The sequence below is a fragment of the Setaria viridis genome, chromosome 1 (genome assembly GCF_005286985.2).
Source record: "Setaria viridis chromosome 1, Setaria_viridis_v4.0, whole genome shotgun sequence".
NCBI classification, from domain to species: domain Eukaryota; kingdom Viridiplantae; phylum Streptophyta; class Magnoliopsida; order Poales; family Poaceae; genus Setaria; species Setaria viridis.
The window spans coordinates 7,682,794-7,704,269 of record NC_048263.2 but is presented as its reverse complement, the minus strand read 5'-3'; the positions used below and the strand labels follow the sequence as shown (position 1 = coordinate 7,704,269).

The window sequence follows — 21,476 nt, the reverse complement described above, 5'->3', positions numbered from 1 at the left end:
TTGAAATCAATTCCTGGCAACTAAACTACTATGAATTATATTTGCTTGTTGGCAATACAATGTCTGCAATGGCAATTTGATGCCTATGGCCTATGGGGCCTGTGGATGGAGAAGAAGATCCATGCCCCTGTCAGTGGCAGGTTCCCATTAAAAGGCGCTCCTGGGCCCGAAGGGGATGTAACAGAATGGTGCTTTCTCGAGAAAAAGAAAAAGAGGAAGAAGCTGGGACCTGGGAGCCTGCCTGCCACTGGCATGCACAGATGCACTGCCGAGAGATGAGGAAAACATTTTGGCAAATTCTTTTTCTTTTGGTAGCATACTGCATATGCCCTGTCTTCCATGAGCCATCAGGTGAGTGAGACATGTCATTCTGGGCATGCCCAATCCATTTGGTCTGGTCCTATGGCTCTGGGGCAGGCTACTACATATGTCCTGGTAGGCTGGTACTGCATTACTGCTCATCCATTGCACTTGGTTTCTGAAGCTTTGACTTTCAATAGTTTCCCTGTGCTAATTCACTTTTAGAAAAATATTTGGACCCTTAACGCACTTTACCTGTACCTAATCAGCCATTCTCTGAGAAGTATTGCCGCTGCTTTCAATGGTGATGAAACTAACGAGAGGGACCAGCGGACTAATCTCTCTCCAGAGTTTACATCATTGCAGGCATCATGTTCAGTACCACTGTCATTATGCTGAGTTTCTCTCTTTAAATCATTGTTCCAAAGCTACAACCATGATGCTCACTCTTGTTCTCATTACCTTTTAGGACTTGACCTGAACCTTTATCTTTCTATTAGGATACGATGCACAGCACTAGGATTGCTAAGCCAGATGCCTCTTCAAGCTCGTTTCCTTTCTTTCTTTTTCTTGCTTTTTGGGATAATTTCTTGGCTGCCATGTGATCTCAAATTCTCAATCCTAATGAACCTGACCTTAATTTTGGGGCAGGTGCACAATTAAACACCTCTAGCTAGCTTCGCCTTGCAAGGGCCAAAGCTAGGCTACCTCCTTGCCCGCTTCCACTTGTGGAGGGCCGGGCCCACACCCGGACAGGACGCGTTGCCGTCTGATTTGTCGGTGTATCAGTGGGGCTGCGAGCACCGGAAGGGGGTGCTAGGATGCTTTACCTTGGGTGCTAGATGCTTGAGTTAAAGTTTAGTCCGTATCGTATCGATCTTCGGAGGTTAATTAGGAGAATTAAATATAAGTTAATTATAAAACTAATTACACAGATTGAGGTTAATTCGCGAGAAGAATCTATTAAGCCTAATTAATCTATCATTAGCAAATAGTTACTGTAGCAGTATATTGTCAAATCATTGACTAATTAGGCTTAATAGATTCGTCTCGCGAATTAACCTCCATCTATGCAATTGGTTTTGTAATTATTCTATGTTTAGTACTCCCAATATCTAATTATTTGATGTGATAGGGACTAAACTTTAGTCCCGAACTAAATGGGGCCTATACCAGCAGCCAAAAAGAAGTCTTATCATCTCATCCTAATGGCGCGCATATCCTAATCATGTTTGATGTCATCACGCTAACCACCCCGACAACCCTTCTCGCATCATCTTCGCTCTTCAAGGGCGTGATTGGTTTCCTGAACGTTGCCGAACCAGACCGCTAGTTTGGTTGCCTGATCCACGCGGGTTAGGCTCTGCCTGTGCAAAATCATCCCCGCGGCCAGGCTTCACAGGAACGAGGGAATCGGGCGTTTCCGCTGAGCCTGGCTGGCGCGAGCGCGCGCGGCGTTCGGCCAGAGAGAGCAGCGATGCGGGAAAGCAATCAAAAATTTCTCAGCAGATCCTGACCACGCGCAAACAGGTGACCGATCAGCTGCCTTTGTATCCGCCGAACTCGGCTAACGGGAACCTGGTTGGCCGGTACGAGCCATGCCAGTTTGGACTAGCAAACCAATCAGACCTAAAACGCACGAGCAGAAGAATTGCGTGTCATTACAAACGGGTCTAACCAAGAAAACATCACTAATGCGTTCTTAACAAATAAAACTAATATGGGCACAATACGAATTATGGGAAAAAGAGTTGTGCCTATTATTTTTTTTAAAAAAAAGGATAGTAGTGCCCAAACCTTGTCCAGACAGGATCCGCTGGACGTGGGTTTCAGGTGATCTTTTCCGATGTTTGGGTTAGTTGCCGCCGACCCATGCGATGCTGTCGCCACCCGCTGCTGTTGCCAGTTGCCCTCTTACAGAGAAAGCCGGCCGTGTGATGACACGCGAGCTAAATGCCCGCGTTAGTGCTGCTTCAGTGGAGGAATTAAATTAGTCTAAAGAGGCCACTGAGCATCCATGACCTAACAGACAACCATGCACGCGCGCAACTAACCTGAATCGAGCACACCCACCTTTGTGTCCACCTCATTTTTTGGAGAAGGTACTGTTCATTTTTTGGAGAAAATTTATATTGAGACAAGCACAAAAACAAAACGAGGCAGGAGTTTTGACCCTGTTTGTTGTAAAATTCACACGTTATTTTTTTTCCAAATCAGAGTATTGCGTTGTAAGGCGTCGTTCGTTTTCATCGGATTGGCTCGGAATGAAGTTCATTTCGGATGGTTTGAAGTGGCCCGGTTTGAAACCAGACTTGCATTGAAAGTGTTGTTCGTTTTAGTCTGGCGTGGAACGAAAACTAGCCTGGATTGGAATCCTTCTACATTAGAAGGCCTGGATTGAAACCATACCTCCTCACCCCTGGAATGAATCCTGGCCGGATTGAGTGACACGGGTGGAATCACTCAAACCGGACCTGGAAGTAATCCTGGCTGGAATCCAATCCTGATGAAACGAACGAGGCCTAAATAAATTCAAAACTGTTTCGGAGAAACCCTCCTAAACAACCTTTACGTGATAATACTAGTTCTTTGTGCATGCATGTTTTGCTTGAATGAACAAGTCAACAAGTTTGTCACGTGATGATCCGTAGATTCCCTTACCATCGCACGTACGGTACGGTCAGGAAAAAAAACGTAGCACGTTATGTTTGTCACGTGCACGCACACTCCGCATTTACCATGCACTGTACCTCACTGCCCACCCGGGCCCACTCCCCCTGCAAGCGCTGCTGTGTACGCGTACGTGTACCGCCCGCGTAGGCGTATGGCGCAGTACAAATACGTGGACACGCGACTACGCAAGCGGCAAGCGGCAACCCGACCCGATAGGCAGGCCTGCCCCGTGATAAATGGCCTCGGATCCAACCAGCCACCACGGACGAAAGAATCCAAGTCAGGAACCCCCCCACCCCCACCCCACTCGCTTCGCTTCTCGCCTCCTCCTCCACCTCGGCGTCTCCTCCTCCTCCCCCTCACCTCACCGACCGGCGCGGGCAGGGCATCCGATACGCCGTCTCGCGTTCGGGGGCACGCCGCGGGTGCCTTCGGAGGCTGAGTCGGGCGGCTCCCCCTTCTCTCGATGCTGCGTCGGGTGTTCTCGAGCGAAGGCTGATCGGGAAGGTGATCGATGCTGTTAGTTTTAGTTCTCTCTCTCTCTCTCTCTCTCTCTCTCTCTCTCTCTCTCTCGTTTTTTTTTTGTTGTTTGCGAGGAGTAGTGTGTCTGCTTGATTCGACGGTGGTGCCCGCGCGGCGGCCGGCGTGATTCGGCGGATTTGCACGTCGGTTTCTCAACGATCGGTTTATTAGAGTACAGTATTAATGTAGTATCGCGCGTCTCGGGCTCAGAAACGGAAGGAACTTTGGTTTCTTTTTTTTTTCTGGGCGTGGTTATCCTGAAACGATTCAGGAGCAGTTAGCCTGATCCTTACACAGTAAATACTAGATTCTTTTGTCAGTCTTATTGTGGGTTTCAGCCTCTGAAATGCAAAAAGATTGGATTCTTCTTCTTCTTTTGGGTAATAGTTTTCTCGAAATAACTTAGAAGGAGTTTAACTCGCTCCTTGTATGTATAAGATCCGTATCTGCATGGCGATGCAGGTTTCGTTTTTCCTGAGAATGTTTGGTACTCGTGGTAACTGGTGACTAGGTAAGTAGTGGACAATCGGTGACGCCTGGGTTATTGACAGTTACAACTTACAACGTTTGTCTATCAGACATGGGCACTTTGTTTTTCCTATCGGGTTTCAGCGGGAAAAAATACCAGTATTATTTGGTAGTGGTTGGAGTATGTGGATAGACGAATGATGTCATCGCACTCCTCCCTCAATGATAATGTCATGATCTGTGGAGTGTGGGCCCGATCCCCCCTTCTTTTGGCTTATCTGGAAAATATTGTCTGCACACTAAGGTTGTCAACTTGTCATGAAGCTTGACAATGCTGTGGTTATCTTTCCTCATCCCGTATTAGCCTCCTGCTGCTGGCCTGTCGCAAATTCTCGCTGATTTGGTTACACTGATGTGGGGCCCTGTCTGTTGTTGATCCGGAAGGTGAGTTGGTAGCGGTACCCCCAGCACCTCGGCCCTCGTTGCTTTAGCCTTTAGATACCAGCTTTAAAAGGTAAAAATCGGGTGATAGAGCTCACCTTGGCTCCGAAAAGTGATTATGGTTATTGATGCTACAGGGTACAGGTGTGGCGTGCTGGGACAAAACTGTATTTTTAAGTAGTGAGTGGGTTGTTCAATGCTAGGGGGATAGTGGGGATGGTCTCGAGTTTGCCATCCGTAATGTCTCAAGTTTTTTCGTTTAAAAAAAGTGTCTCAAGTTTGTTACTCCCTCCGTCCCAAATTATAGGTCGTTTTGATTTTTTTAGATTCATAGACTTTATTATGCACTTAGATATAGGGTACGTATAGATGCATAATAATATCCATGCATTTAGAAAGCCAAAACGACCTACAATTTGGAACGGAGGGAGTATTATGGTACTGGGGATGGTCTGATGAAACCTTGGTCATGGTGAGATTAATGATGCTAGTAACAGTTCCAAAGTGGTTTACTATCTTAGTTAAAAGGTATCCATTCTCAAAATATCCAGTTGTAATTTTTTTTCTAAATTTCCTTACTCATTCGTTACCTATATCCATCCTTGGGTTTTGTTGTTTACTAACCTTTACCAAACTGTGCACAGATCTGCTGGACCTTAAGATACTGCAGAACGATACTCGTGGTGTATATTGCAGCCTAATTACATGGAGGAATATTCAGACAGGAGATCCAAAACAGAAATTGCATTTCGTAGGAGGGGTTCCAGGCTCTCTTATCGAAATCAAAGTCCTGAAGAGAGGACTAATCACAACAACGATGGACTGGGAAGCAGCGCTAGACTCAATCCTACGAAAGCGGGAATTACTGATAATCAAGAAGGACCAAGATATTTGCGTGATTCGTTTAAATCTTCAAGCTCGAAAGTGGTGCCTGCAAGCTCCTCCAAATTTCCACTTAGAAAGTTTGAGGAAAAGCGAAGGCAGCCTTTGTTGGCAGGGGTTGACATTGCTGAAAGTGGCAGAAGAAAGGCTGAGGCCAAGCAGCTGGAGGGTAGTAAGAAAATCGTTGTAGACGATGAGAGTTCAGACACTCTGCGGACTGAATCAGAAGGTTCTACTACTGAACAAGGTCGTTTGTTAACACCTGGTTCAGAAGGCTCTCATTTTACTGGTCCTTCAGGTGTTTATCGAAATAGATCTGAGTCCTTTGTCCGAACTGCTCCACTAAGTTCTAGGACACATGGACAGAAAGAAAAAGAGGTGAATTTGGGTACTCCAGGAGCATGTTCTTCATATTTTACTAATCGGTCTACTATGCCTAGAAATTCCACCACTGGTGTGAGGCCAGCTTATGGTCATGCTAATGGAGTACAGAGACGTGGGCTTAAAAACCCGGGTTGTACTTCAGTACCTGATGTTCAGCCATCAGGTTGCTCATCCGATTCTGTTTATAGTAGGAGGTTTGAGTTCATGAGAAAGAGGGCTTCTGATCCGGAAAGCTCTTCCAGATCAAGGAGCTTTAGTGGACCATCTTTTTCAGGTCATTCCCCTCCTACAGATATTCACGATGCTGGTCCCAGAATCAGAACGAATGAACAGTCACTTTCTCAACAAATAATACGAAGCAGCAACAGAAACCAACAAGAATCGGCAGTTTCAGTTAGGACAAGACGACCTTCTCATGCCACTACACTGAGGGCTCCTGATGAAAGAGCAGATGGCATGCTTTCTTTGCATGAGTCATCCACAAGGAATGGGCTGTCAGCTCAGGAGCATCTTTCATTGGAAGAAGTCTCTGCCGAGAGTTCAATAAGACCATTCTTTGTGGAATTACCTCATGACATTTACTCATCTAGTCGTCATCATAGTTCGAATACTCGAGCTGAAAGGGGGAGACCAAGCTCCCTTTTTGAAGAAAGTCCTCCACAAATGTTCCATGGTCTCATGGGCGAGAGAAATGATCATAGACGCATAACCATGGGAGGAATTGCTGAGGTTGTTTTCTAAAATGTTTCTCATAGTGGTTCCAGCTATTCTGCTTTTGTTGTTACATCTTATTTCAGATCAATTCAGTTTACATATATTGCTACTGTTATTGATTTTGATAAATAACCTACTTTGACTAAGGGGGCGTTTGGATAGTAGGGGCTAAACTTTAGCCCTGTCACATTGGATGTTCGGATGCTAATTAGGAGGACTAAACATGAGCTAATTACAAAACTAATAGCAGAACCCCTAGGCTAAATCGCGAGACGAATCTATTAAGCCTAATTAATCCATCATTAGCGAATGGTTACTGTAGCACCACATTGTCAAATCATGGACTAATTAGGCTTAATAGATTCGTCTCGCGATTTAGCTAGGGGTTGTGCAATTAGTTTTGTAATTAGCCTATGTTTAATACTCCTAATTAGTGTCCAGACATCCGATGTGACAGGGGCTAAAGAAGGTGGTAAGAGTGTAAAAGTTTCCAGACTAAAATAGTTTTATTTTCTGTAGGTTTTACTAGCATTGCAGAGGACTGAACAAGAAGCTGAGCTGGCTTATGAGGTTAGTTGGCTGGCATTCTTTGCCCACAAAACTCCTTTACCTTCTCTCATTTTACTGAACTGCTGGATAACTTCTTTTTGCAGCAATTGCTGGTGCTGGATACTAATCTATTCCTTGGTGCATTTGCCTCCCATGATCGGCATAGAGACATGCGGATGGATATTGACAATATGTCCTATGAGGTATTTTCTTGATCATTCTACCTAAAGGCTGAAGGGGGTTTTGCTAGAGAGTGGTTTTCTTTCTGGAACCTCCCTTATTCTGCATTCGAAGCCCTCGTTATGATTTGTGTACTACCCTTTTGTCCTTTATGATGGAATCCTGGTTTATATTTATACTCACACAAGAGATGTCTGCACTTCCTTCTTCTGAACAGGAATTATTGGCATTAGAAGAGAGAATAGGTTCTGTAAGCACAGCCCTTTCTGATGAGCAGTTCGCGAAATGCCTAAGAAGAAGCATATATTGTCCAGTTGCTACAGGAGTACATAAATCAGTCATAGATGACATGAAATGCAGCATATGCCAGGTATTTAGTCACCTAAGGGATCTATTATTTATGTGGGCATAAAATAAAACACATATAAAGATCAACATCATGCACCTTATTTTTCATGCGGAACTGATAAGGCTACCTAGTGTCATGCAATACCCGCAATTTGTTCATCTCTCAGGAAAAGTGAATAGGGGAAACAGGGAGCTGATAATTTTGGTTTTGGGCACTAGGTGAAATATGTTCCATTTTGGTGTTGAACAACTGACATTAAGTATTGTTTACATTTCTCACTTATGACATTTACAATTATTAGAATGACTGTTACACTATTTACTGGATTCCTGCCATTGTCTAAAGGAAATTCCACAAATTGGATTACTTATCCAGGAAATCCTTACTGAAATTTAAACATCTGCCTGTTCCAGGAAGAGTACAAGGAGGGTGAAGAAGTTGGGCGGTTGCCATGCGAACACCGGTACCATGTGTGCTGCATCGGCCAGTGGCTTAGGCAGAAGAATTGGTGTCCAGTATGTAAAGCGTCGGCAGTACCTTCTATGGGGTAATCCAAGGTGTTCAAGCTTGTAAATTACCAGTATGTGTCTCGAGTCCATGCATGACTGTTCATCAGTTCATGTGAACTTGTAAATAACATGGGCCATGTCCGCTCAGGTTTCTGGACATCCATATTCAGATTCCTTGTGCCCTGCCTGAGAGGCTCCATATTCAGGCAGCCCATGTCACTTGTTCCCTTGATTGAAGCTTTTCTGTTAGTCTTGCTTGATTCAGCGCGCTACAAATGGATGGCGGCTGCACTGTGAGCGATAAAGTACCCACAAGGTGTGCAGCATGAGCTTTCTGTTACAAAGTGCTGTCACGTCGAGAATGTTTTAGCGTAGTTCAGCACCAGGCTGAAAATGTTTTCGAGTGGATCGGAACAACCATGTACTAACAACGGATATTGAAATTTTCTTTGGATTGAACTAGGAGTGGAGTACAGTGCAAACGGTTCTGCACTTTCTGCTGCTAAAGCCTAGCTGCTTTTCACTAGTTTTGCCAAAACCATCCTACCAAGTAACGACCCGTCTCGTTCTGTTAGGCTTTAATACCAAAAAAAGACGAAATGCTTTATTTGTGTAGTATGGAAGATGTACGTGACAACTCATAAACACCGGTGACAAAACAAATGTACTACCTGTTTTACCAAATTGGGTGCCAAGATGTGGCAACATGGGTGGCCGGTTAGGTTTTGCTCGAACGAGCCAAACCGGCAGCACGCTTCCCCGTTTCCTCCTTTTTTGTCCGTTCAGTTGGATGGAGTGCAGGTTAAGGCTATTTGCAATGGACCATAAGTACTGTACTTTGCTATGTAGGTTATTTTGATAATTTGATACTAATTAATGAGGAGAGGTAGAGAAGCTGTACATCTTTGTGGAGAACTAGAGACATATCTTGAACACGAGCTCAATCATCGTAAACCCAAGGTCATGCAAGACTTAATTGCATTGGGATCTTAAAAACAATACCAACATACTAAGATGCTATATTTATTTTAGGATAGTTGTATCGTATTTGTATTTATATGACATGAAGGTTTTAAAGAAAATGATATAAGATATAGTAGATTCGTGCATCATACATAACTTTCACGGAGGATGATGTCACTCACACGATTGTGCTTGATCCCAAATGCCACATATATGCAAAAGGAGACGTGGCATCTTCCCATTGCAAGTGTGATACACCTACACTAGTTGCATAACAGTTAACACAGGCCAACAATGCTAAATTAAGGAGAATATAATATATTCAAGCCTAGCAAACACTATTTACTCCCAAAATGCAAGGGGGGCCATGCCCCCTGGGTTAGCCCCTATATAAGCAGTGAAGAAAGTAAAGGGCAGACGCGACAGAAATTTTTTTCAGTTTCTTAAATTTACCGTTGATGTATAATTCTCCAATATGTTTTGTTTAAATGATGTTTTTTATTTCTAACATTTAAACCTGAATTTACTAGAGAAATTTTAGAGTGTTTGAAAAAAATGAGAGCCGTCTATTCGACGAAATCGAACGGTACCAAAGGAGAAGTACCAATTTGATGGGATAAGTACCGAAAATAGTGAGAAATTACTATGATGCCCTTTCAATTATGTGTAAATCTCTTTAATTTTTTTAAGAAGGATAAGAAAGGAAAGCACTTGCAAGTATCACTGGTACTTTAAAAGCATTGTAAATAAGCTCGAATTTACTAACCTTTTATGTACTACCTAAATCCCTAACTTGTCGCTCTTTTTGGTTGTTGAATTTTCTAGATGGGGTTGAGATTCGCCAACATATTTATATTTGGTTTTTAAAACTTGATTGAGGTATTTTCCTTCATTTTTATTGGTTTTCTTTTCATATTCCTATTATTTCGCTTTCTAGTTTATTTTCAAAAATAAAATTTTGAAAAGCTGAACCGTATAGTAACGTAACCAATTGTCCAGCAAAAATATATGGTGTTTAATTTTTATTTTTGGATCTGTATCCTCATCAATCAATCGACTGATTTTTTTACTTCCCCTCAGTCACCGGCTGTGGCCGTTAGATTTTGATCCAACACCTGATATCAACCACGTACTATTCTTTTCTCTTCCTTATCTTTTCCTCCTTTCCCACCGAGCCAGACCATCCTCTTCGATGCTCGACCGCCGCCGCCTCCTGTCCACGCCCGCGCCCGCCGCATGGCACCGGGGCAACATATGGCGGTGCGGCACCGCACCTCCACCTCCCATACCTCCTCGCTCCATCCTCTCGGTTCATCGGCGTCACCATCTTCTTCAACTTTAGCGCCCGACACCCCCGCTGCCAACGCGTCTCGTCCGGCTCCCGCGGCCCTACCACCTCCGCCGCCCATCGGGTGTCCCCCGCCGCCATGCTCCGGCGGCACCCTCACCGCCTCCGCTCCGCCGCCGTCTCTCCCACCTCCACCGTCGGCCGGTGAGCCACCCCGAAGTTCCCTCTACAGTTGGGCACTGAGGTAACCCCAAAACCTAAAAGCCCCAAACTCTAACCCCAATCTCTCTTCCCCCATTCAGTTTCTAGTACAAATTTGAATGACTGATGGATAAGCTATATCTCAGTTGATTGAGGAGGAGTAAAACTCTTTCTTTTTTTAGGGTAGAGCGCGATACACATACGACCCAACTTTTTTTCTTCAAAACTTGCACAGCCTGTTATTGTTAGCAAAGAGAAAATGTCGTGCCTAGCGCAACCCGAAAATATTCTTGTTTCAATTAGGATATCCATATATTTTTAAGGGCTTTGCTCAAATTCAATCTATGTTGTAAGGATTTAAATCACAACACGATCTTATATCCTAGCAACTTGCACGGTTACGGAGTACTTCTACAGATTTACTGATGACTCGTGTTGTCTTCGAGTCTTCCTACCATCAGTGAAAACATTTTTAACTTTCACCCTTCCCTCTCCACAGCCGTCCGCCCGCCGTGACCCGCGGATCCGACGGCGCAGATCGCCTCCACCCTGCCCTCCGTCTTCCCCAACCCCTCACCCCGTCGTCCACTCGTTCGTCGCTGCTGCCTCCTCGCTTCCTCCTCCAGCACTCCTCCTTGCCTCCCTCCTCGATTGCGCCCGGCCAATCCGCGCCCGCCGCAGTATAAATCCGCCCGCGCGGAGCCCCCGCTGCCTTCCCACCCAGCTCCGACCGCAACCCTATCCGCACGCGCCGGCATGGGCTAGGGTTCCCGCGGGCCGCGGCGATGGAGTGGGACAGCGACTCCGACGGCGGCGTCGGCGGGGATGATGAGGAGGAGGAAGAGGAGGAGGTCCGGATCGGGGGCGGGGAGGGGGGCGCGTCCCCGGGGTTCGCGCTGGCCATCGAGGGCGTGCTGGGGGCGTGCGGGATGGTGGTCTCCGACGCGCTCGAGCCCGACTTCCCCATCATCTACGTCAACCGCGGGTTCGAGGACGCCACCGGGTACCGCGCCGAGGAGGTGCTCGGGAGGAACTGGTAAACCACCTGCCCCCCTGTATGCTCCGGTTCTGATTCCACAGCGGTTTGCTTCTGTGATGATGCGCGGGGGATTCGTTCATCGCTAGAGGAATCGTTAAAATCGACCGCAGAAAGTTATTTAGCGTGATTGTTGCTGTTTTGTAATGACTTGCAGTATTCCATAGCCCAATAGATAATATTTGGATTTGTAGTGACTTGCTGGAATCAAATTAGGATGCTGTTTAACTGGTTTGCTTGTTGGATTGAAACAGCTAGTATTTCTTTCCTTTTCCACTATTAATTTAAGCTTTATGAGCTACATCAACCAAGGGTTCTATTTATACGAATAACTAGAGGGACCAGAGTCATCATTGTGATATTGGTAAACATGCTTTTGTTAGCATATGACGTGCTGGTTTTAGTCCTTAGAGAAAGTGTGGGTTTGAACTGTTAGTTTCTTCAAATCAAGTTTAACTGCTCATCCAACCAAATTGTTTGCTAGGAGAGGTAATTTAAGATGATAATTACTCATTTCTCTGTGCTTTTAATTTTATCCTAGGGTAAGCAATTTGGAGGAATTTGTCTAGGCTCTGTATAATTCTTCTTATTATTTAGAAGGACAACGATCAATTTGCCCTGGACCATTTTTCACATGCGGCAAGCTATCCCTTGAGAGAACTGGTTTTATTTTTCTTATGTTGTGGGTTTAAATGTTTCCTGAACCTGGTCTGTAAAATATTTCTTAGGATAAAACAAGGTTAAAATGATACATATAACTAGTGATAGGCTATTAGCTATAAGCTTTTCCTGGGGTTCATTTTGAGAAGGAATCTGAGTTTGCTTATTTTCATTCTATTTCCAATTTAAGTCTATATGGTACTCCTTTTTTTTTTTGCTTCATATGTTGGCAGTGATATTTATTTGGTAGTATTATGTTTTCTTAGTTTATATGGTGAAACAATTAAGGCAAAATAGGCACTTTGGTCCTTGAACTTTACACCGAGGATCAAGTTCGTCCCTCAACTTTTATATTGGCCAATTTAGTCCTCCAACTTTCATTTTTGGGTCAAACTCATCCTTGTGCTGATGTGGTGCTCTATGTTAGCATAAGACTAATGCAAAAAGTCCCTTTTGCCCTTTGCTCATATAGGTCAAACATGTATGTACTCATACTCCTTAATACATACTCACAACAATATGTTTTTAAACTAACACAAAATATGGTTTCTAAAAAGTGTATCTACTTCTACTCTTTAAAGTCATTCATGTGCTCATACAAATTTGATAGGCAAAATATATGTACAAGTATTTACTCATAATCTTTTGTTATATATACAACTCAATGTGTGTACGCATGCTCTAAAGTCAACATGTGTTCACATACTTGTGATACGCTATATATGCTCCATGTATGTATTCATACTCCCTCGGCAAACATATGTATCCTTATATTTATTTTGGATTATATGTTATTGTATTCTAAAGGCGAAAATTGAAGAGAGAAAAGAGACAAGGGTAAAAAGGACTTTTCATTTTAGTTTCATGCTAATATGGAGCCACATATCATCATAAGGCCAAGTTTGACCTTAAAACAAAAGTTGAGGGACTAAATTGGCCAATCTGAAAGTTGAGGGATGAAGTTGACCCTTGGTGCAAAGTTCAGGGACCGAAATGCCTATTTTGCCAACAATTAACTAGAATGGATGGGGTTTGTTGGATAATAGAGCACCAACTAAACGACTAGTAGTGGCCAGTTGAGCAGAGAACATCTCGATTTGTTGTTAACCTATCAATTGAGGACTTGTAGAGCGAGGCAGCAAAAATTAATTATAGTTGAAGTTACTTGAGTCCTGTTGCCAACTGTTCTGTTTCGCATGTGTTTCTTTTCATGTTCAGCCTTGCAGCAACAGAGTTTCATCATCTATCTACAGATTTCATTTCTACCTCTTGGACCACAGACTACTGTTGCAAGTAGAACTTTAATATATTTTAGAAAGGCTTAGCAAATGTCCGCTGGCATGATGCTAAAGATTGTTGGGCACCATACAGCATACTCATGATTAATATAAAGTTGTATGATCCTGGCGTCATATAGTACTAGACAAGTTCCTGAGGCATTTAGCAGAACTGGGATCCTGCCCTGCGACGTTAGACAAAGTCATCCAACCAGGTGACTACAGCTGGTTACCAGTGGTACTAGTTATAATTTCCTTCAGAGACCATGTAGAAATCCCTTAAGGAGTCTTAATGGGGATATATATAGACCTGGGTTTGATCGTTTGGATTGGCATGAAAAGTTGTATAGGAAAGTAAGAAAAAGCTTTAGATAATGGTTTGAAGAAGGTGCGTGTTTAGAAATTCCCTGTACATGCGTATGTTTAGGAATTCTTTGTATGCAAATCAAAGTTTGGAATTAATGGTAGAAGACTAGAAGTAACTGAATTATAATTGGTGGCCTTCAGAGTGGTTCAGACTGTTGTGGCACACTACAGTCTTCAGTAGTATCACCAGTAGTTAAATAATGAAAGCTCATTGGGACCTTTGGATAACAAAACTTGCTCTGCTGATATTGTCTCATCATTATGCTCATAAAATTAAATATGAGATGCTTCCATAATGCTATTCTCAAATGCTAGTAAAAGAGGGTAAATTTCATATTTGCTAGTTCAGTTGACATGATACTATTTTTCTTTATATTCATTTCCTTCTGCATCAGAGCAAACACGAAACTTAACATGCTATGCTAGTCATTTTACTTGTACAATATTCAATAATGTCTTCTTTACTATTGTTATGGTATTTTTTTTCTGGCAGCCGGTTTTTACAATGCAGAGGACCATTTGCTCAGAGGAGACATCCCCTTGTTGATACTGCAGTCGTTTCTGGGATTCGGAGATGTTTAGAGGAAGGGACTGAGTTCCAGGGTGATCTGTTGAATTTTAGAAAAGATGGTTCCCCTTACATGGCAAAGCTGCAAATAACACCCATATACGGAGATGATGACATGATAACACACTATATGGGCATTCAGTTTTTCAATGATTCCAATGTGGATTTGGGGCCCTCGCCTGGCTCTGTAACAAAGGAACTTGCGAGATCTACATGGATTGCACCAGATAACACTCCCCCACCGACCTCAGTGGGCAAGGGTAATTTCTGGGAACATTCTAGTCTCTTCCTACTGAGTGATGAGGTACTGTGCCAGAAGATCCTGTCAAAACTGTCACCCAGGGATATAGCAGCTGTAAACTCTGTTTGTAAGCGACTGTATCACATGACGAAGAATGATGACCTTTGGAGGATGGTTTGTCAGAATGCATGGGGTGGTGAGGCTACTCGAGCCCTTGAGATTGTGGCAGGATCAAGAAATTTGGCATGGGGACGACTAGCGCGAGAGTTGACCACCCTGGAATCTGTTGCCTGGAGGAAATTGACAATCGGTGGCACAGTAGAGCCATCTCGCTGCAATTTCAGTGCTTGTGCTGTAGGCAACCGTGTTGTCCTTTTTGGTGGAGAGGGTGTTAACATGCAGCCGATGAATGATACTTTTGTTCTGGATTTGAGTGCCAGCAAGCCAGAATGGAGGCACATCAATGTGAGCTCAGCTCCTCCTGGTCGCTGGGGCCATACCTTATCATGCCTAAATGGATCACGGCTGATTCTGTTCGGTGGCTGTGGGGGGCAGGGGCTACTGAATGATGTCTTCATTTTGGATCTGGATGCACAGCATCCAACTTGGCGTGAGATTCCCGGCATTGCACCACCAGTGCCACGGTCGTGGCATAGCTCTTGCACAGTGGATGGTACAAAGCTGGTTGTTTCTGGTGGTTGTGCTGACTCTGGTGTTCTTCTCAGTGATACCTACCTCCTAGATGTTACAATGGAAAAACCTGTTTGGAGGGAAATACCTGCATCTTGGACTCCACCTTCTAGACTTGGGCATTCTCTCTCTGTTTATGACGGCAAGAAAATATTGATGTTCGGTGGTCTTGCTAAAAGTGGCCCTCTACGGCTCAGGTCTAGTGATGTGTTCACTCTAGATTTAAGTGATGACAACCCATCCTGGCGGTGCATCACTGGCAGTGGGATGCCAGGAGCTGGTAATCCTGCTGGAGTTGGCCCACCTCCTCGCCTTGATCATGTTGCGGTGAGCCTTCCTGGAGGAAGAGTTTTGATATTTGGTGGGTCTGTGGCAGGTCTTCACTCAGCTTCTCAGCTTCACCTCCTGGATCCAGCTGAAGAGAAGCCAACCTGGAGGATTCTGAATGTTCCAGGGCGGCCTCCACGGTTCGCCTGGGGCCACAGCACTTGTGTCGTCGGAGGAACAAAGGCCATAGTTCTTGGAGGACAAACTGGAGAAGAGTGGACGCTAACTGAAATACATGAGCTTTCTCTGATAAGCTCATTAGTTTCAAGATGAAAAGCTCCCAGCTTCCTTGGAGCGACATCACTGGAGAAAGCTACATATTCGTGTGACTGAGGCTGAAACATTTTTTTTTCAACAGTGGAGCTGCAGAAGTAGGGTTGGTGAACTGGTTACTCTTATGAGGGCAGCTGTGGAGTAGCACCTGAAGCAGATCAAACCTGATTATTCGATCTAAGTCTGGGAGTTGCCTTGTCTAGAAGTAGGAATAAGTTACCTCTGCTGCTGCTGTTGTTTGTATGGTCTACGTTGCAATAGCTGTCATACATAAGCTAATCTCAGTTGTTCTTATCCTGTTTACGAAGGGAGGACTGGCGTTGTTTAGGTGGAGCCATGCGGCGCTCCTTCTTTGCGTTTTGATGTCGCACATGCGACACCGCCGTTGGTGAGAAGCGATGCGACAATTGCTCTTTCCTGGAGAAGCTGTAACACTGTTGTATTTAATTTTTCCTTTTTTTGCATTACTTTGTGCTTACCTCAGGTGATAGTGATACTCGCAACATTTCTTTTCTGTCTTGCTTATCAAAGGATGAATCCCAATAATTCCATCTTATTCGTATATTTGGCGGATGTTAGTACCGCGTTTATGTCTTGATGGTGCTTAATGTCAATTCGCAATGGTCTCTTTCTCTGAGCTGGATTGGCACGAGTGAACCAAACACCAAGTTGATCAAGCAACCATGTAATTATTTCTCTCACGAATTTCTGTTCCTGTGATTTTATCATCTGATCATAGTTGAACGAGTAATCAGTGTTAGCATGTCCTGCGATTTTAGCATTACTTTACTTGTCTCAGTTCCGGTCGAAACATACAGTTTTTCATTTAAAAACGTCTCAATGCGTCATCTTATCAGAAGGGACACTGATGCGTAACAAAGACTATCCCGGCAAGCGAGGCATCTTCAAGCAGAGCCACTTGTTTAATGGTTGAGGTGAACCAGAACCAAGCAGGCACACCACGGAAGCAATCAGAGCAAAGGCAACGGCAATCGAGCACGAAAGCTCTCGATAAGCCCAAGCACAGATCATGCAGTTGGGTACGGAATCTGCTTTAAGGGCTCGGCACAGGCATACACCACACCAGCAGTTCCTTTCAGCGCCTTTCCATTCCAACACGGAAGCTCTTCCACATCACAAGCAAAGAGCACATCCATACGAATGCGATTCGAAACTAGATTTCACCGTCTTCAAATTCTCAGCAATGGTTAAAGGGCGAGAAAATCGGCATGGTAAATCTTAGGGGCATTTTTGCCGTTAAAGCTGGATGCATTCCAGAGAATGCATTTTGAGATACAAGGATCTGCAAGACAAGCTGACCTTCAACATTGCTACTATAAGGTAGGGAGCTAAATATTTACATTCAAGAACCTACAACGGTGACGAATCACGAGACACGCTGCAAATCAACAGTAAGAAAAAGGCTTACTGCTGTATTTTCTGTACAGGAAATTTGGGCTGCCAGAGCACCTCCTACAGGGGTAAATTTCTTTTCTTCTTTTAAGCAAAAGAAAAATAAATGAACAGAGGTAGAGCGATTCTGGTTGTTGCCACATCCGACATCAGCACAGCTTTTCCTTTTTTGCTGGTTGATCCTACATGTGTGAACGTCGGTGTCTGAACCTGGGATCCCTACATTGAACAATGATAGAATGTATATCAGAGACAGAGTGCTAAACAAACAAATGAAAAGAAGGTACAGTTTGTTATAGCTGTAGTGTTGTTGTTCTAAGAAATGTTCTACAGAGGTGTTTGTGTTACTTATGCTGATTTTCAGGGGCATGCTTAATATTTGATCAAGTGCTGAAAACAAGCTGTGCTGTTGATTGAGTCAAGTTCATCAGCTGTCCAGTTTGCTCATAATTCACATCTCATTCTGTATAATGCGATCAATCAGGAGCAACATGTAATAGTAGCGATATAAATTTTAAAACCAAATGGTCCCAGTAATCATGAGAGGATGAAAGGAATCAAAAGACTGAAATATAAGCCGTGTAGTCTCTCTGAACTGCAAAAGATGCATGTAGAAAAATATGTAGCCGTATAACAATCATAAATTGGACATAGTTTTATGCTGAAGAAAGAAGGGTGCAAAACGGAGAACATAAAACAGAAATACATTTCTGATGATGGTTTTGTAGTTTTGTGTCTGCATGTGTACACCATTTTAACCATATAATCTCTAACTACAGAAAGCAGGAAATAGCAAAGTAAGTACACAGACCTGTAATGACCAGCCATTCTCCTTGACGCCGCAACCCTAGGCATGGCCCCAGTAACTATATATTCATCATCAATTTCATCAAATCTGATTTCTCTTATGTCAACAGATCTAGATGGCACTTCAAGGGTAAGGCTTTCTTGACTAGATCTATTGCTGCTCCTCGTTCCACTCTCTCTCCTTTCCCTTGTTCTTGCCCTTCTTCGGCCTCCTGAAGATCTACGGAAAGCCTTGCAAAAAATACAGGATGCCCACCAGTTCCTTCTAACCCTGTGGTAAACTTCATACTCATCTCCAGCTTCATCATCCCCATACTCGATGACATAATCTCCCAAGACTACACCATTAGGAACCTGTGCATGTATTGTGCTCAAAACATCTATTATATCAGAAGACTGCTGCAAATTCTCCCAATCAACCCGGCGAGCAGGATCAACTTCTGAAGGGCGTGAATTTGGATGTTTTTGTTGGGTGTGCTTCTGAAGTTCATGGAAGTTACCAGCATATGAGCAGGAACTCTCTTCACAGCATCTTTTCTTCTGGTTAAGATGCAAGCGAGCCTCATCAATAACAAACCACCCAATCACATCACCTCTGCACAATGGGCAGGCTGGGCGGTTATTTGCATTAGACGAAATGATATGAATGCTATCAAGGGGAGCCACAGCAAGAGATGAGACTTTCACACTGACTGGTATCCCATGAGCAACTTTGAACCTCTCAAGACAGTTTGAACGTGTCTGATCTGTGTCACATACGAATGGTCTACAACCCTTCTCATATGAGGTGCACCTCAGTAAGACTGCATTGTGAGGGATATCAAGACAGATAGGGCAAGTAACATCCTCCATCCATCTCTGATCGAATTTTATGTCCAGATCAAAGGAGCTGGGCTTTACCACCTTCTTCATCAACAAATTCCCAGAACCCATGCTGAACTTCCTAGGTAGATGTTTGGAGCTACCGAGTTCTCATGGCAGCCTGCACAGCATCAAGCAGCATGTCAATTATCCTCTGAACTCTGCCATTTAACACATCATATGGATTTCCCATAAGAAATAAAGTGGCAAACTTTGCATATGGAAACAATATTAATATGTTTACATCAAAATTACATACGCGCTGCCACAGTTTTGCATAACATCCATGCCAGGAAAACTAATGGTACTGGAAGCTAAACAGCAACAGATTTGATGGAATAGCATGGTAGCAACCTTTCCAGGTCAGCTAAATTAAAGATACTGTTCCAACTAGTTGACCTCTCTAGAGAAATGTTAGCACAATCAGTTAAGACTATGCAGATATGAAGCACAGTATCGTCTTTCAAGAAAATTCCCAAACCATCTAGCGAACTGTAAAAACCAGAAGAAATCGAACCGATGTTTTGGGGAAAGTTGAGAAGGATTTAGCGCGGAAGATTCATCATATTACCCTGAAGAAACTGATCGGAACCGATTGTCAAAACCCATCGACTAAATCCATCCCGCTAAAAAGAGTGGTTAAAGAAACTCTATCCAAATCTTTACCTCTAAACCCCTCCCACGAAATCGAGACCAATCCTACAGAAAAGTAAGAAAGGGCTCGCAATCGGATACTGCAACCTATAAGGCCACATAACATCGCCAGATAATTGCTCCAAATAAATCACACAACAATATAAAAAAAGAAGAAGAAGAACAACACGTGACCGGCGCACAACAGCCGACCGCCCAAGAATCGCCGACGAGGAGGAGCCAGGTCGTACCGCTGCGTCTGCTGGTTGGTGGCGGAGAGAGCTCGAGGAACGGACGCCGCAGAGAGTGACTAGGTGAGTAGAGGTGAGACGTCCTCCTCGCCTTGCTCCGCGACGCCAGGTCTCTATCCCTCCCCTCTCTCCTCTCTCAGTGTGGAGACGAAGACGAAGGTCACAACGTGGCCACCGCACCGCACCTGCCCAGGCCACCGACTGGTACGGCCGCCGCAACGGAGAGGGAGAGGGGTGGTGCGTTCTTGTACGGGGCCGTGAGGACTGGTGGTGCCGTGGTGGGTTCTTGGACCTAGAGCCTAGACGCGGGTCGCCGGAGGCTTCCCAGCCGGAGGAAGTGGAGGGGAAGGATTCGACGAATCGCAGGTGGTTTGGTTTGTGCGATTTGTCAGCGGCGGTGGTTCGATCCTGGCAGCATTTCTGCAAGGGGGAGGAAGAGGAGAGCGACTTGGACTTCGGGATAGCAGCGGTTAATTTCTACTAGTGCTATTTGCTCTTTTGCCGAAACGTGATGGACTCTCGGAGACACGCGAATTTCACATAAATTTTGCTCAACTTTAAAGTATAAATCTTTACAAATAACAATTTTCGTTTTGCACTAGCTGGAGGTATAAAATACGTGCAGTCCCCCCCCCTTTTTTTTTGGCGGTGAGAATAAATTTCAGCACAGTAGGATTTGTTTTCTTTGTTTTATGTCATTTGTTAGAATTAATTAAAAGGATTCTTCCGGAGTGGGGAATCAGACACTTGGTTAATGTTCACATCTCAACAACTGCAGATGGGATATCAGCTCACCATGAAAACAAATGTGCTGAGGTATGATGGTGCATCAAATGCAACAAACAAAGGAGAAAAATGAAACTGTAACAAGTACTGCACTAAGATGTGAGTCCAACAGATGAAACATCAAGCATCAAATGCAACAAACAAAAGGGGAAATTAAAAATAAATATAACAAGTTATCTCATACAACAATGAATATAAGGAAATATCATCACCATGATGGTTCCACATACTACTGACCAAAGCCAGCTTCCACTATTAAATTAGTCTCCTGGCTTTCACATCCAGATTTATACATATTTAATGCCAGTGGCCAAGAGAATTGTTTCCCTAATCTGAACTTGTGTGATCACACATTTGCAATAATTTACACGGGGGACAAGATAGCTGCCTGGTTGATCAGGCAAATGCTGTCGACAATGTCTGCATCAATAATGCCATTATCAGGTAAAGCGTACAATTTTTATTGGGAAAACGTCGTCAGATAAAGCATCTAGACAGTCTCCAAAAGCTAGGAAAAAAGAAGGCCTAGTCTGATCTTCCCTAAAAAAGTGTTGCTAAGCTTTTGTCGAGATCGATCAGTGCTACTAACATGCTACTAAACTCCATAAGCATGATTTCAAGCATCGAATTCGTACAATATTCACCAATCATTCAGAGTCCCCGTGCAAATGTTTGATAAATCTACCAGTGCCTTCATCTCAAAGATACATCATGCTGGGATGGAATATAAAATTATGAACACATAATCTGATTAAGCTGAATGAATATATCCTCTGACATTGTTTAGACCTAAAAGCATTCCAAGGGCACTTTGTCTCTAACCTCTAGATGATCACTAACTCACCTTTTGCTTCTCTAAGTTGA

General features: G+C 43.9%; 3 protein-coding genes across 8 annotated transcripts; 2 read left to right on the top strand and 1 right to left on the bottom strand.

The window, feature by feature from the left end:
• Positions 1–3,247: 3,247 nt before the first annotated feature.
• On the top strand, positions 3,248–8,220 carry LOC117859578 (uncharacterized). 4 transcript variants are annotated; one of them, XM_034742714.2, is made up of 6 exons: positions 3,248–3,480; positions 5,049–6,399; positions 6,904–6,954; positions 7,038–7,136; positions 7,331–7,483; positions 7,876–8,220. In XM_034742714.2, exons 2-6 carry the CDS (start codon positions 5,110–5,112, stop codon positions 8,011–8,013), a joined length of 1,731 nt encoding a protein of 576 aa, XP_034598605.1. In that variant the 5' UTR covers positions 3,248–3,480; positions 5,049–5,109; the 3' UTR covers positions 8,014–8,220. The 4 variants fall into 4 exon arrangements, with proteins under 4 accessions (XP_034598605.1, XP_034598611.1, XP_034598620.1 ...); XM_034742720.2 differs by having other exon boundaries at positions 3,248–3,492; XM_034742729.2 differs by lacking the exon at positions 3,248–3,480 and adding an exon at positions 3,568–4,407.
• A 2,779-nt stretch (positions 8,221–10,999) lies between these two features.
• LOC117846591 (putative adagio-like protein 2) lies at positions 11,000–16,451 on the top strand. Its single transcript, XM_034727850.1, has 2 exons — positions 11,000–11,459; positions 14,256–16,451. Exons 1-2 carry the CDS (start codon positions 11,209–11,211, stop codon positions 15,859–15,861), a joined length of 1,857 nt encoding a protein of 618 aa, XP_034583741.1. The 5' UTR covers positions 11,000–11,208; the 3' UTR covers positions 15,862–16,451.
• Positions 16,452–17,091: 640 nt separating this feature from the next.
• LOC117846706 (uncharacterized) lies at positions 17,092–20,310 on the bottom strand. 3 transcript variants are annotated; one of them, XM_034728002.2, is made up of 3 exons: positions 19,766–20,310; positions 18,086–19,063; positions 17,092–17,493 (listed from the first exon to the last, which is right to left on the bottom strand). In XM_034728002.2, the coding sequence occupies exons 2-3, from the start codon at positions 19,012–19,014 to the stop codon at positions 17,457–17,459; spliced, it is 966 nt and encodes a 321-aa protein (XP_034583893.1). In that variant the 5' UTR covers positions 19,015–19,063; positions 19,766–20,310; the 3' UTR covers positions 17,092–17,456. The 3 variants fall into 3 exon arrangements, with proteins under 3 accessions (XP_034583893.1, XP_034583821.1, XP_034583774.1); XM_034727930.2 differs by having other exon boundaries at positions 19,771–20,310; XM_034727883.2 differs by having other exon boundaries at positions 19,827–20,308.
• Between the last annotated feature and the right edge of the window lie 1,166 nt (positions 20,311–21,476).